The 15278-nt window shown below is 41.1% G+C and overlaps 1 protein-coding gene across 1 annotated transcript in view; it reads left to right on the top strand.

Moving 5' to 3' along the window:
• Positions 1-15278, top strand: part of ADAMTS5 (ADAM metallopeptidase with thrombospondin type 1 motif 5) — a 48464-nt gene that overhangs the window by 21151 nt on the left and 12035 nt on the right. The window contains exon 3 of the mRNA XM_054389007.1: positions 7741-7908. Coding sequence (XP_054244982.1) covers positions 7741-7908 — 168 coding nt within the window. The remainder of the gene's footprint in view (positions 1-7740; positions 7909-15278) is intronic.

Here is a 15278-nt window from a genome sequence, read left to right as displayed (position 1 = left end):
GAACTTGGCAGTCTTAGGTTTATAGTTTGATTTAATGACATTAAGAATCTTTTTCAGCCAGAATGATTCTATGATTCTAAAAGAAGTCCACTTCAGCTTTGTGTGCCTGAAACCCTAGTCTTCCAGACTGCAGGAGAAAGTAGAGATTACTTTCCTCTTTGGCAGTTAAGTACTAATGATATTGTCATGTAATTCTTTTTGCAGCAAGTACTTCCAGTACAGAGAGGAAGGCAAAATTACCAAGTAAACAGGCAGCAGGCAATGCAATTTTTTATGTTCTTGCAGTAGCTACTCAGAGTTCATGGGTTTCCCATGAGTGGCCATCAATTCTATTCTTTGCAAGTTACTTTGAATTGGACAGGTGTCACCATATTCTACTTTTTCATTAAAATTAATGTTTATCTTCTACATGCCCCACTGATTAGCACAGCAAATGTAGCATGGACCTCCAACACCACAATTTTTTAATGATTATTTGAGTCTCTGTGCACATGGTGTTTTCCAATTGCCTGGTTCGCATTGCCTGGACAGAATCTTGCCTGCAAATTGTCTGTCTGACGGGGCTGATGTATCTGTGATCTCCCATGGAAGTCTGTTATAACAAGCCATTTCAGCAGAAGTTTGTTTTGTGTAAAGTCTGCAGGGCTGGTGTATGAATGTCTGATTGGGGCTTTTTTTTTATGTCGGCTCCTGAAAAGGAGCTGCACTTCAGACTATTGTTTCATTCAGTGTGAAGAACTCTTTTAAACTAGAAATATTAGAAACTGCCTCTGGCCTGGAGATGTTAAAGAGAGAGTGATTACTTTTTTTTTTCTTTTTTTCTTTAATAAGTGATAGTAGTCAAAGAAAATGAAATCCAAGTATGAAGAAAGAGGAATGGCTAGTTAGATGTTCAATGCATGTTTTTTGTACGATTGTGTAATTCAAAACACTTTATTATTATTATTTATTATTATTATTATTTATTATTTATTTATTACTATTTTTATAAAAAATACAACTTTATTAATCATTATTGCTTAGAACCATCATTTCTTGTGCAACATTTCCTTGACTTCAAGAGGATTTCTGAGTGATACCAGTATGCATTTCTTAACAAGGAGTCAAGAACTTGCACAAGGTAGTTGCATGCAGAAATAAACCCATTTATTTATAAAAAGTTACTTCACGCAATCTTTGTTTAGCGAAGAAGAGAGTGAGAGAGGTTCATGCAGAAGGTATAGGCTGGAGCTTAAAACAAGGACTGTTGAGCCAAGAGCTTCCTGAATCCTGATCCTGTGAGAGCCAGTGACTGACTGGGTAACCTTGGGTGAATCACTTGACCTTCTTTTGTACCCTAATCATCCCCACTGAAAATTACGTGAAAAGCATGACCTCACTGAAGAACACATGCTTCACTGGAGCTGAGCTTTTCTAAGAAAACATATTACAATGCCTGCAGCATTTGTTAGCATGCTGTGTCACTTTTCATGTATCCTGTGGTCAGATTCAGTGCAGGAGCTGTATTCTGACGTGCTGTTCATTTTGACTAGAGATCTGTGTATGTCCATAAACAAGGTGGTTGAGGTTTTCTTCCAAAGAGCCACTACAATTTGTGTCTTGGCAAAAGCCAAGTTTTACTTGCTGCACACTGGAGACACCTTTTGTTTTCTTTATTCCTATACTTGAGATAGCAGTGGAAAATAAATGAGATTAAAGTAATTTTTGCATGCTGTTCACTCAAAGAACCTCTATAGATAGTGTGGCAACATATTTTAAGAAAATTCCTGGGAAGAAAATGCAGTGTGTTTCACCACACATCCAACATAGCTCTGATGAGCTCCAGATTTGTGTCTTAACATTTAGAATGTATGTCAAGTTTTAGCTGACTTGTCACAATTACCTAGGAGCATTCCCTCTTCGGATTAGGAATACACATCCCGTTCCTACAAGGTGTAGGAATTATTTTTAACCCATTAGGGGGTATTATTTCCTGTTGAGCTGTAACAGGTGTTAGCCTTCAGTAGTTGTAGAGGTAGGGAAACTTCTGCAGTGCGAGGTCAGCTATCAGGAACAGACAGGGCAAATGAACTGGGATCCAGGGGCTGACGAACTGCTGTTGAGTCTTTCATTTCTTGCTTCAGGATCTAAACAGACTGAGCTGTGCCAAGTGCCCATTTCAGATGATGTTCCAAAGTCTGCAGGTTGCTTTCATGCTTGTTTCAACAGTTCAAGGGGAGAAGGAAGGCTATGAGGGTAGGCTCTCAGTCCATTTAGTTGGTTGGTCATTTTGCTGTTTGGGAAGGAGCCAATTTACAAAGCTATCTCCTCTTAGCTTGCATGAGAGTAAACGCTGCCTCCTCACCATCTGTTCCTCTTACCATTTTGTGCATTCCTACAGCATAACTTAACCAAACACCATCCTGCTGGTAAAATTATATTATGTCATTTTCACTCAATGGAAACTGTCAACACTAGTAAGATACTTCATTAAGGAGAAAGCATCAGATGATCTACTAACTCATTCTCAATCAGTCATCATTCTACAGAATTGCTGGGAGCCTTTTTTTTTTTTTTTCTTTTTTTTCAATAGCCTGGTTTGAAGTTCATAGTAATAAATGGTGTGGTAGTAAAATTGGCATTGTTTTTAAAAGTCTTCTTTTTAAGATTCTTGTTCCCTAAATATTCACTTTTACCCAACGCTTTCTCTGGGATTATGCTTACATACAAAATCACTTGAAGAATCAACTGTAGCTTTTTCATTTTGGTTCTTATGAAAGGAAGCACCCCACCAATAAGTGCCAGAAATCACCCTAATGTCCTGAGCAATATGTGGTAATACCAGCCTGTTATTCTCACAAACTTCACTGGCAGCTAATTTAGAAGCTCAGATACTGACAGTCCAAATTATGTATTTTACAAATTACTCCCTACTTAGTACTTCTTTCCTTGTCACAATTATTGAAAATAATTTTTGAAAAATTTAAAAATAACGAGATTCACAAATAATTTGGGAAGGTTCTGCTCAAAAAGCTGATGTCTGCCAAGTAAATGACTTAGTTCTCACCGTGCATTAGAACAATGGTCTGATTTAATATGGCAGAGTAGACACTGTTAATGAGGTACGTCCTCAATTCACCTCATTTATCACTGTGTAGAAGCTACTCCGCACTCTAATTAAAGGTGAAGCCAATAGCTTGACACTTTTCCAGAAGACGACCCTGTTTCAGTTTCCTGTGTTTTTGCCAAAGCATTTGGGATGAAATGTTCTCTGCTGAATAGTCACCTGAAAAGCACTTCATTTTATTTACTCTGAAGTTCTCCTCAGAGACTGTCCAGTGATTTCTGAGAGGGACACTGACTAGCAATCTTTTTATAGAAGAATTTTCAGTCTCTACTCAAAATGAAGAGCTTAAAGTTTGGCTGCAAGCTTTCTTGTATCTGAAAGAATTTTTTTTGTCTAACTGAAGGAAAAAGAAAGTAAGAACAACTTCAGTCCATAGCTCAGCATTTTCTGCAGTTGGTGTGTCTGAGAGGGAAGAAAACTACACCATCTTTAGGCAGGGGAGCCAGTAGTGAGATAGAGCACAATATACTCCCTGGCCTGCTCCAGGAGCAGTCACATTGCCTGGCTGTAGGATTTCTGTAGTTTGACGTGGTATCACTGCATTGCTCTGACAGTAGGTAATCTAAGGTGAGGTTCTTTACACATTGCTCTACAGGAGGAGCTGGAGCCAAAAAACACACCTAGGAAAGACAAAGAGGTCTTTCCAAGGCCAGGGCTGATGAAATTTTTGCAAGGAGGAACTTAAACACACAAAAACTGTGTTAGTAGAATGCCGTAGGTAGCAGAGATACTCAGAGTTGTCCAAGTTGCTCATTCAGAAGCATGTGTGTTAACAAGGCCTGAGCATATTTGAACCATATTAAGTCTTTTATTATGTGCTCATTTGAGATGTCTGTCACCCAAGACGAACAGTTACAAAAGGTGAAGTATGGTTATGCAACTCAAGAACAAAGTTGTATCGTCAATGAATGGAGTATTGCAGAGCATTATCAGAGGGTGTGAAGGTTAAGAAACCTGAATTCTGTCCTACAAGAGCAAATCCTTCATATCACAGTTTTTGGTAGTTCTGAATGGTGCTGCAAAATGTTGAGCACTGAAAAATTAAGTTCTTAAATTGCAGGGAACGTGCATTGTGTACCATATGATGTTATTCAGCTTAACTTTTTAGAACAATTCTCTAGCTTTTGCTATTCATTCAGAACTACTTAGTACCAAGTCCAGTGACTCAGAAATGAAACTCCTTTTACACTGACAAAACCTCATTACCTTACTTCTAAAGTATGCTGCAGTGATTTCTTGCGGTGTTACAACTTTGAGCAGTCTTGAGACATTATATACAAACTCTTCCTGCAACCTTTAAGCATACAAGTTATCTCAGAAAAGATTGGTGTAGTGAGGCTTAGGTCTAACCAGCATGGTGTTTCCTTGCTTACTGGACTAATATTTGCAAATACTTGTTTAATTGATTGCTAGTATATGAATGTTGAAATGCATGGATTGGAACAAAATACAAGAAACTGACTCAAATTCCTGAACAGCTCTGCAAAGCAGAGTGTGTGTGGTCCTGATTTAAATGGAGAGCCGTGCCACATATTGAGGGGTCTGTCAGCACAAGCTAGTGGACAGGCCTACAGCCCTCTCTAGTAAATGCTTGCTTAAGTTACTGGAACACGGGTGAGACATACTACAAGGAATTAAAGTCAGCACAAAATGGTTCTATTTATATTACTTCTAGGCATGTGTTGAGGTTCATTAACCTGTCAGCTCTGCTTATAATTCTCAGACATGGGGTGTGACTTGGTGCCATTCAGTGCATAAGCATGAATACAAGCTTAGTGATAACACTGTATAGAATGGCAGCCAAAAATAACACTGTCTTTGCATTTCCTGAAGACATTCATGTCAGTGTCTAGGACCCTGGCAAAGTCAGAGGTAGTCTTCATTGGCACAGTAGCTGCTGATTCATCACTAATCGCTTACTCTGTGACACTTCACAGAACCTGCTCTATAGGTTAGAAGTGATGCACTGATTATTTGGTTACTCTGTCAGAGAAATGTGTGTCTTTGAAATAATAATCTTACTAGTGAATTATTTTGCTCAATACCAGCATTTGGCTTAAATAAAACAAAGATGTCATCTCTTCAGAGTAAGTATTTATATAGTGTTATAGCAGCTTGAAACTTGCCACGGACCTACTGATACTCAGTCATGTCTCAGTGAAAAATGAAAACATCGTTATCTGGCCCATGTATAATAAGGGTTGCCAAAGGAAAGTGGGTTTGCCTGTCAGAGAAAAAACAAGCCCTAATCTTACACATAAAACACACTGGTAATTGGACATGCCTTCTGTATGAAATTTTGATTTTGTTAGGTTTTTGCAGCAATGAACTTGTCATGTAGCATTGCACTAGCAATTAACAACAGTAACCAGAAGTATTAATTCTCATTAGTGTTAACCCAGGCTCCTTAAATAATTTTTTACTAGTATTTATAATACTAGAGGTCCTTTTATTCAAACAGTGGTTGTATTTGCATGATATTGGTAAATGTGTGCACATCAGGCAAAGAGATTAAAAAAGAGAAATGTCGTCTCCATTCTCTTTCCCTCCTTCCCTCCAGTAAAGATTCAATTGCTGCAGAAGACAGACACTTTTATTAGTCACCACTAATACAATTAGAAGTAACAGATCAAAGTCCTCTTGTCATTTTTCCTGTATCTCCATCCTTAGGTCAGGAACCTAGCATGTGAATAAGGATGACAGATGATACCTTGACTTCTCTCATAGGACTGAAACTGATTTCTGATGTCCTATAGCCTTCTGATAGCTACTTTCCTAGTCCTAGATACAGTTTGGCAGTGAGTGCTGCATCCATCTCTTTCCTCTTGGCTTCTCCACCCTTTGGAGCAGATGAAAACAATATAACAGCAAGTGTATTTAAGACAAATAGTAAAAATTGCTTTTTGGGGTTTTTTTTCCAGCCTGTATTGTAGGCATTATTATTGTTATTATTATTGTCATGCCTGTTGCTATGGTGTCATGGATTGAATTGAACCTGTTGCTGTTATTCATACCATACTGCAATCATGCCAGCATCAAAAAATGAAAGTGCTAACTGGAGCAAAGTATCATGGGGCTTGAAGTTAAGATTGCAACATGGGAGGCTTCCTGTTCCAGTTGCTGCTTCTGGGTGCTTGGGTGCGGTCTCTTTTCTGCAGGCACAGCAGCAGAAAAAGTAGGAGTCAGGTAGATGCTGGTTTTGGCTTTCTGTTTTATGCTGTTGTTTTTTTTTTCCCTATGTGTTTCACTGCACTTCTGCCAATAGGCTAAGCTAAGGTGATCATGCATTGTATTATTAGATTAATTAGATTATTAACTAAGGTAATTACACATTGTGCTTATGATATGTTACAGTAAAATCTTTATCTCAGCCCTGAGCTGTATGTGTTACTCTTCCCCTCACCTGTGTTGGAGGAGCAGGCAGGTTGCACTATGGATATCAGAATATGATATCCATCAGTGTCCCTACTTGTGTCACCTTACAGCTAGTCTGCAGCAGTTACATGAAAACATGAAGTTGGTGACACATGGAATGTTTTTAGTTACTGTGGAATCCTACAATGATGTCTCTTAAGCTGCTGCTTGAGGTCATCAGGTTTATTTTTCTGCGGTGTCTTTGTCGTGTGACCTTTGCCCTTCTTTAATCTCTCTTGGTCTAGCCCTGAATGTCTGATTAATTGTCTCCTGGCCTAGGCTGAAGACTGTCAATGTTAAGTTCAGGCTTTGTCTCCCTGCAACTTTTGTTCCCATTCAGTCTTCTACCTCTTGGATAGTAAGTTGGCTGTGAACTGTTAAGTTAAACCGGGGCACCAGTATAGACATGGAAATGAAAGTCAAACCTGGTGCTTACAGAGGGAACAAAGTGTGTATCTGAAATCTATTATTGTTGCCCACAGACTAGAGTTAAGGATCACTGATCTCCAGAAAAGGTTGCTGTCTCACTTTTAAGAACTCATCTAGCCCTGGACTGAATTCCCCTGAACATTAAGGATATTTGCAACTTCCATCATCTGCTGCTTTGTGTGCATAATTGTTTTGAATTCTGCAGTATAAATATTCAATACCATATACTTATTATAATAAAAAAGAGCAAAAGTAAAATCCTAATCAAAACTATACAAAAAAGCCCTCCCACAAAAGAAGACTCTCTGCATGGAAGAGATAATTCAGATTGTTTGATGTATTGTAAGGGTTACTCAGGCTGTAAAAATTTACATAGTTTGTTTAGCTATGACATAAATATTAGCATTTTTGTCCATTTAGAAAGATATTGTAGCACCTTTCAAGACAGTTGCAGAACATTTTTACAGTGAAGTATTAGTCTTCTTGCTGAAGACGATTTGGAAAAACAGTAAGAACCAAATTGCTGACTAATATAAAGAAGTACAACTGACTTTAGTCTGCATCAGGTTTCAGCTAGTGCAAGTTAATGACATGTCAGCTGATGGCATTACTTCTTTGCTATATGTAATGGTGTGAACTGTGACAGCTTTTTTGTCTTCAAGCAGGCAGGTACCACGTTTCAAATGGGCTGCTGTTCAAAATTGGAGAATTCTACCTTGACCGTGAGCTCCACATGGAAAATTCTGTTAAGGATACTCATATAATTTTATTTATTTGCTTCATTTCTGTAGGTCACTTACTTGGGCTTTCTCATGATGACTCCAAATTTTGTGAGGAGAACTTTGGTTCCATGGAAGATAAGCGCCTGATGTCCTCCATTCTGACTAGCATTGATGCTTCAAAACCCTGGTCCAAATGCACTTCAGCAACTATTACGGAATTCTTTGATGATGGTCATGGTAGGTATTATCACACCTTGTGCCAGCTACATGTTAGTTTTTATTCTGATTTTTTTGTTTTTAATAAGAACTTTTTATACCAGCTTGTACATTCCTTGCTCATCTTCACAACCGTAATGGAAGTGCTTGCAAAACAAGCAAAGGTCTGAAAGGCTCTCAGAGTCTCACTCTCCCTTTACATGGTTCAAATGTAAGAGAAAAGAAAGAATTGATGGAGTGTGTGTTGGCAATAATTTGGCTTGAAACATGGACTGTTTTTTTTTTTAAACATGAAATTGGTCTCGTCTTCCCAAATGCCAGAGAGAGGAGCTCAGAGATTACTTTAAACTGAGAACACAAGTATTGCAGAGATCACAGAGTTCATACTCTGGGTAAACCAGGATCAGCCTCTGGAGCTGAACCATCCCCACCACAGTTCATCAGAGCAGCAGAGCTCAGCGGACGGGGTCTTTTTTTCCCTGAATCCAGTTACACATGCCAGGCGGAACAACCCCCTCACTAAGCCAGCTGCTTGAGAGAGAGGTGGGTAAGGCATGGGCAGATCTGCAGCCTCAGCAGGCTATTTAAAACCCTCAGGAGCACTGGGATCACACCAAACAAGGTCAAACAAGAGAGGCATATCACAGCATCTGGGCTTTTCACAGCAGTTTGTGCGGTTAGTCACAAGGGCAGGAACAGCTATGGTTGCAACCTGGACAAAAGCTGTTGGCAGAAGAAATGTGGTGACACAGGCAGTGGTCCCACGTAAACAAGCAGGTGTCCAGGCCCCTGGCTGCAGGGAGTGCCAGAGCCTTTCACTTGCAAAGGTGTACCTGTGTTTGCTGTAAGCAGGTAAAAGATCTGCTTAGCCTGGTGGCTGAGCTGAAAGAGGAGGTCAAAAGGCTCAGGACTATAAGTGCGCATGAGAGGGAGATAGACTGGTGGAGTCAGACTCCACCTTCCTTGAAACAATCCAAATCAGCCCAGGGAGCTAAGGATGCAGAGGGCTCCCCATTCTCTCTCTAGCTTGCTGCACAGGCTGACTTAGAGAATAGGGAACAGTAGTGACAAATTGTGGTAGGTGTGTCACCTCAGTACCTATTGCACCTCCACAAATTCCTGCCAAGTGTGGTTGGTGTGTCACCTCAGTACTTATTGCACCTCCACAGGTGCCCTTGCAAATTGATCCACTTTCTACAGGGAGAATCAAATACCGACAAAGATGAAGATTCAGATAACTTAGTGGAGTCACCAATACTAAGTCATACTAAGCCTTGTATAAAACTGCCTCAGTAAAATAAAAAAAGACACATATGTTGTTGTCATAGGGGACTCACTTTTGAAGGGAATGGATGGTCCTGTTTGCAGACTGGACCCACTTCTTAGGAAAGGCTGCAGCCTTGCTGGGGCAAGGGTCAAGGACATAAAAAGAAAATTTCCCATGCTGGTTCAGCCCTCAGATTACTACCTGTTACTAATTTTTTAAAGTAGGTGTCAATGAACTTAAATCAAGAAATCCCTGGGCAATGAAGAGAGACTTCAGAGCCCTGAGACAATTGGTTAAGGGATTGGGAGCGCAAGTAATGGTCTCCTCTATTCCATCAATTGCAGGGAGTGATGAAGGCTTTGACGAGAAGAGCCATCAGGTGAATTCTTGGCTTTGAGCCTGGTGTCACGAGCAGAACTTAGGGTTCTTTAACCATGGGTTGGTCTATAAGACACCAGGCCTCCTAGCAACAGATGGAGTTAATTTGCCTCAAAGGGGAAAAAGGATCCTGGGACAAGAATTTTCAGGGCTTATAGGAATAGCTTTAAACTAGATGTGAAAGGAGACAGGATGAAACCAGGCTTGCCAGAGAGGAGCCTGGACACGGCATACCGGTGCTTGTGGGTTGGTGTGCTGGCTTGTTCTTTCAGTCTGACATCTCAGTTGAAATGGGGGACCCGTGGAAGCAGTCAAAGAGGATTTGGGGCTTCTCTGCCCCAAAACAGTGGCAGGATCATTAGCCCAGCAGAAGTGCATCAGTACTAGTGCACCCAGCATGGGCAGCAAACAGGAGGAACTCAAGATCTGTTTTTGGTCACAGGGTCATGATCTTATCACAGTTACTGAGAAATGGTGGGATAGCTCATATGACTGGAATATTGTCATGGATGGATGTCTACTCTTTAGCAAAGATAGACCAGGCAGGTGAGGTGGTGGTGGTGCTCTTTATGTGTGGAAACAACTACAATCTATTGAGCTTTGCCTAGTGAGGGATGAAGTACCTGTTGAAAGTTTATGCATAAGAATAAAGAGGCAGGCCAAAATGGGAGGTATTGTCATGGGTGTTTACTATAGACTGCCAGATCAGGAGGAAGTAGACAAAGCCTTCTACAAACAACTGGAGATAACCTAAATTTCACATTTGCCCTGGTGCTTATGGGTGACTTCAGTCACCCAGATATTGGGTGCCTTTGACATGTTCCCCACTACATCCAACATGCCAAGTTGGAGAGAGAGGAATTTGACGGGTGGACTGTTCAGTGGATAAGGAATTGGCTGGAAGGTCACATCCAGAGAGTAGTGTCAGTGGCTTGAAGTCCAGATGGAGGTTGGTGACAAGTGGTATCCCTTAGGTGTTTGTACTGGGACCAGTGCTGTTTAATATTTTTATCAGTGATATAGACAGAGGGATCATCAGCACCATCAGCAAGTGCACCACCAGCAATTTTGCAGATGACACCAAGCTGAGTGGTGTTGTCAATATGCCAGAGGGATAGGATGTCATCCAGAAGAACCTGGACAAGCTGGAGAGGTGGACCCAAATGAACCTCGTGAGGTTCAACAAGGCCAAGTGCAAGGTCCTGCACCTGGGCCAGAACAATACTCATTATCAGTACAGGCTAGGGGATGAGGTGATAATAAACAGCCCTGTGGAAAAGGACTTGGGAGTTCTGGTGGATGAGAACCTGGACGTAAGCCAACAATGCGCCCTTGCAGCCCAGAAGGCCAATCGCATCCTAGGCTGCATCGAAAGAAGAGTGACCAGCAGATCAAAAGAGGTGATTCTGCCACTTTGCTCTGCTCTTGTGAGACCTCACCTGGAGTACTGTGTCCAGTGCTGGCACTCTCAACACAAGGACATAGACCTGATGGAGCTGGTCCAGAGGAGAGCCACAAAAATGATCAGGGGGCTGGCACACCTCTCCTGTGCAGACAGGTTGGGGGAGCTGGAGTTGTTCAGCCTGGAGAAGAGAAGACTCTGGGGAGACTTAATAGCAGCCTTCCAGTACCTGAAGGGGGTCTACAAGAAGGCTGGAAAGGAACTGTATACAAAGGCTTGTAATGATAGGACACGAGGCAATGGTTTTAAAGTAGAGAGGAGCAGATTTAGACTGGATGTTAGGAACAAGTTCTTTACTATGAGGGTAGTGGAACACCGGAACAGGTTGTCCAGGGAGGTGGTTGAGGACCCACCCTTGGAGATCTTCAAGGTCAGACTCAATAGGGCTCTGGACAACCTGATCTAAAGGGGGATGTCCATGCTGACTGCAGGGGGCTTGGCCTAGGTGACCCTTGGAGGTCCCTTCCAACCCAAACTATTCTATGATTCTATATTTGCTGAAAAGGCCACACATGGCATGCACAATCCAGAAGGTTCCTTCAGGCAAGAGACCTGCATGGATGAGAGAATTATAGGCACATATCTCCTGCCTGGGAGGATTATAGGAACATAGTCAGGGTATGTAGAGATGCAACAAGGAAGGCCAAGGCCCTCTTAGAATTAAATCTGGTGAAGGAGGTAAAAGACAGCAAAAGGCCTTCTTGAAATACATCCATGGCAAAAGGAAAAACAGGGGAAATGTAGGCCCACTGCTGAATGGGAACCCTGGTAACAGAGGATGCAGAGAAGGCAGAGTTACTGAGTACCTTCCTTACTTCAGTCTTTACTGCTAGGACCACCCCCCAGGAATCCCAGATTCCGGAAGAGAGAAAGCCTGGAAGAAGGAGGGCTCTACACTGGTCTGTGAGGACTGAATTAAAGATTATTTGAGTAAGCTGAACGTACATAAATCCATGTGCCCCAATGGGATGCACCCACAGGTCCTGAGAGAGCTGGCTGATGTTGTTGCTCTGCCACTCTCCATTATCTTTAAAAGGGAATGGGAGAGGTGCCTGTGAAATGGAGGAAAGACAGTGTCACTCCAGTCTTCAAAACGGGTAAGGAGGTGGACCCAGGAAACTACAACCAGTCAGCTTCACCTGCATCCCTGAAAATCTGATGGAGCAGCTCATTCTGGAGGTCATCTCTAGGCACATGGAAGAAAATAAGGTTATCAGAAGCAGCCAACATGCAAGGGAAAGTAATCTGATAGCCTTCTTTGATGTTGTCACTGAATGGCTAGATACAGGGAGAGCAGTGGATGTTTTCTTCCTTGAGGTTAGTAAGGCTTTTGACACCGTCTCTCATAACATCATTGTGGGAAAGCTCAGGAAGTGTGGCATAGAAGAGTAGGCATTGAGATGAATCAAGAACTGCCTAAACAACAGAGCCCACAGATCGATGACACAGAGGCCAGTTGGAGACCTGCAGGCAGTGCTGGGTCCAGTCTTGTTCAACATATACATCAACAATCTAGATGAAAAAATGGAATGTACCCTCAGCAAATTTGCTATTGATACCAAACCGGGAGGAGTGGCTGGACACACCAGAAGGCTGTGCTGCCTTCAGTGAGACCTGGACAGACTGGATATCTGGGCAAAGATGAACCTAATGAAGTTCAACAAGGGTAAGTGTAGAGTACTGCACCTGAGGAGGAATAACACCATGCACCAGTACAGGTTAGGGGTTGACCTGATGGAGAGTAGCTCCTCAGAGAAGGACCTTGGAGTCCTAGTTAATAATAAGTTGTCCATGGGACAGCAATGTGCCCTGGTGGTCAAGAAAACCAGTAGTATACTCGGGTCCATTAAGAAGAGTGTGTCCAGCAGGTCTAGGGAGGTTCCCCTCCCTCTCTACTCAGCCTTACTTAGACCACATCTGGAATATTGTGTACAGTTCTGTGCCCTCCAGTTCAAGAGCGGCAGGGACCTACTGGAGAGAGAGTTCAACACAGAGCTACAGGTATGATTAAGCAACTGGAGCATCTCTCTTAAGAGGAAAGCTCAGAGACCTGGGACTGTTTAGCGTGGAAGAAGACTGAGAGGGGACCTTATCAATGTCTACAAATAATCTGAAGGGTGGAAATCAGGAGGATGGAGCCAGTCTCTTTTCAGTGATCCCCAGTGATAGGACAAGGGGCAGTGGACATAAACTCAATCACAGGAAATTAATTCTATCTTGACATGAAAAAAACTTATTTGCTGTGAGGGTGATGGAGCACTGGAACAGGCTGCCCTGAAGGTTGTGGAGTCTCCATCTCTAGAGATCTTCAAAACCTGCCTGGATGTTCCTGTGTGACCTGCCCTAAGTGGTCCTGTTTTGCAGAGGGGTTTGGTCCCTTCCAACCACTAGCATTCTATGATTCTATGACTGCATTTTTCTCAAAGAGATTAAAATGGTTTGTATGATCTACTTAGCATTAGACTACAGATATGAGTAGAGTGTATGTGTTCTTGTTACCATTAATTACATTTATTGTGTTTATAGTGACATTATATTACATTTATTATGCCATTGTATTTATTACATTTATGCAGAGGGGTTGTTACGAAGAATTAAGACTCCTCTGTGCTGTATATGATGAAAGATTACTTCTGCTTTCCACGTCATGTAACTAATATTTGTTTAGAGAATAAGTGCAAAATTTTATTTTCCAAAAGTATTAATAATAAAAAAAAAAGCACAGTCTTCACTCTTTAATGAATTTTAAAGTCTTCATTGTGCTCCCAAAGCAACTGCAGGTCTTAAACAAACCAATTCAAATTCTAAAATGCTGAGATAAAAATTACATAATTGGGTGAATGGATCAATTTGTTATGGTAACCAAAATGCTTATGGATAAAAAAGTATGGTATGTCTGCTGAATGTAAAGTTCTTTTCACTTTTAAATACTTTATTGGCTAATTTAAGTGTTCTCTGAAATATTTCCTCCTATTTTCCTCTATTGGAAAATTCCTTTTTTTCTCTTAATTATTTTGGTAGTGCAGTTAATCGATACTGTCCTGTTCTGTGGCCCATATTGCTCTGACATTGACTCAATATTACCAAGTTAGTTTCCATGTACAAAGAGAACTTCCCTTTTTTGAGTTTAGTTACTGAGGTACAATACAGTTCACTGGGCGTAAAAAAAAAAAAAAGGACCTCCCTTGCTATTCATGAATGATCTCTTAGCGCAAGGAACTTACATTCCCTCTTCTGTTCCTCTCCTGCTGCAAGCAAGTGGAAAGGTTGTTCTCATTCTTATGATCTGACTTCTTCTCTACTCCACATTCAGGTGGCTACTCTCTTCAACAGTAAAAAAAGCCAGGAGAACATTTCTCTCATGCACTTCACCTTTGGTTTGTTTGTACTTGGAATGATGCTTGAAAACTGGACCTTTGTCTATAAGCTGGACCCAGTCTCAATGTGGAAGTTAAGGCAGGTTGTAACTATCAGTCCTACAGATCTAAGAATATAACTGCCTTTTTTTTTTTTTTTCTGTTGAAGTAGTTAGGAGCTTCACATCCTTCAGAGATGGTTTATGGTCTTCTTGTTCATTATGAATGTTGAGTTCCTGTGCAAGAAATTTGACAGTCCTCAACTGCTGACGCTTTGCTGCATGTAAAGGGCTTACAATCTGTCAGTCATTGTTCTTTCTAGTGCTCCTGAGTAGTTACCACTCAAGCATGTAGTCTCAAAGAGTAACTGATGTGATGAAATAACTCATAGCAAATTTGAACCTCTCATCACACTAATTTTGTTAGTGATGCTTTTGGTGTGGTTTCAAATACACAGTGTTTAGGGAATCTCTTTTCTTGATAGATCAGGCCTTCAGAGACTTTTTCTAAATAACACTCTATTCTGTTTAAGTTTATAATTTTCAGTTATTTATTTTAAATCAAAGATTCCTCTTAAGAGAAGACAAACACTATCTATGAAGTAAAAATGGAAGTCAATTATTTACATTGCAGTTTCTTCAGATTGTTGTGATGAGGAAAAAAAAAGGTGCTATTTTAGAAAGGGAACTTCTGGTTTTATTTTCTTCTAGCCAGTGAATGAATCCATAGGTCTATAACTGCCATTTTTGCTACACATGGTGTGTATCAAAAACAACACAATCCTACTAGAGAATGACACTGCCTTTCAGACTGCTTTGGCCTTGATAATAAAACAGTGCAAACAAGCCATATTTCCATGCCTCCTTCAGAGTAAGCATGTGTCTGCCTTTTGGGTTGCTCATTTTCTTCCTTACCTGGGGCAGGTGTG

Source organism: Indicator indicator, chromosome 1 (genome assembly GCF_027791375.1).
Source record: "Indicator indicator isolate 239-I01 chromosome 1, UM_Iind_1.1, whole genome shotgun sequence".
Lineage (NCBI taxonomy): Eukaryota > Metazoa > Chordata > Aves > Piciformes > Indicatoridae > Indicator > Indicator indicator.
This window is presented reverse-complemented; position numbering and strand designations above follow the sequence as displayed.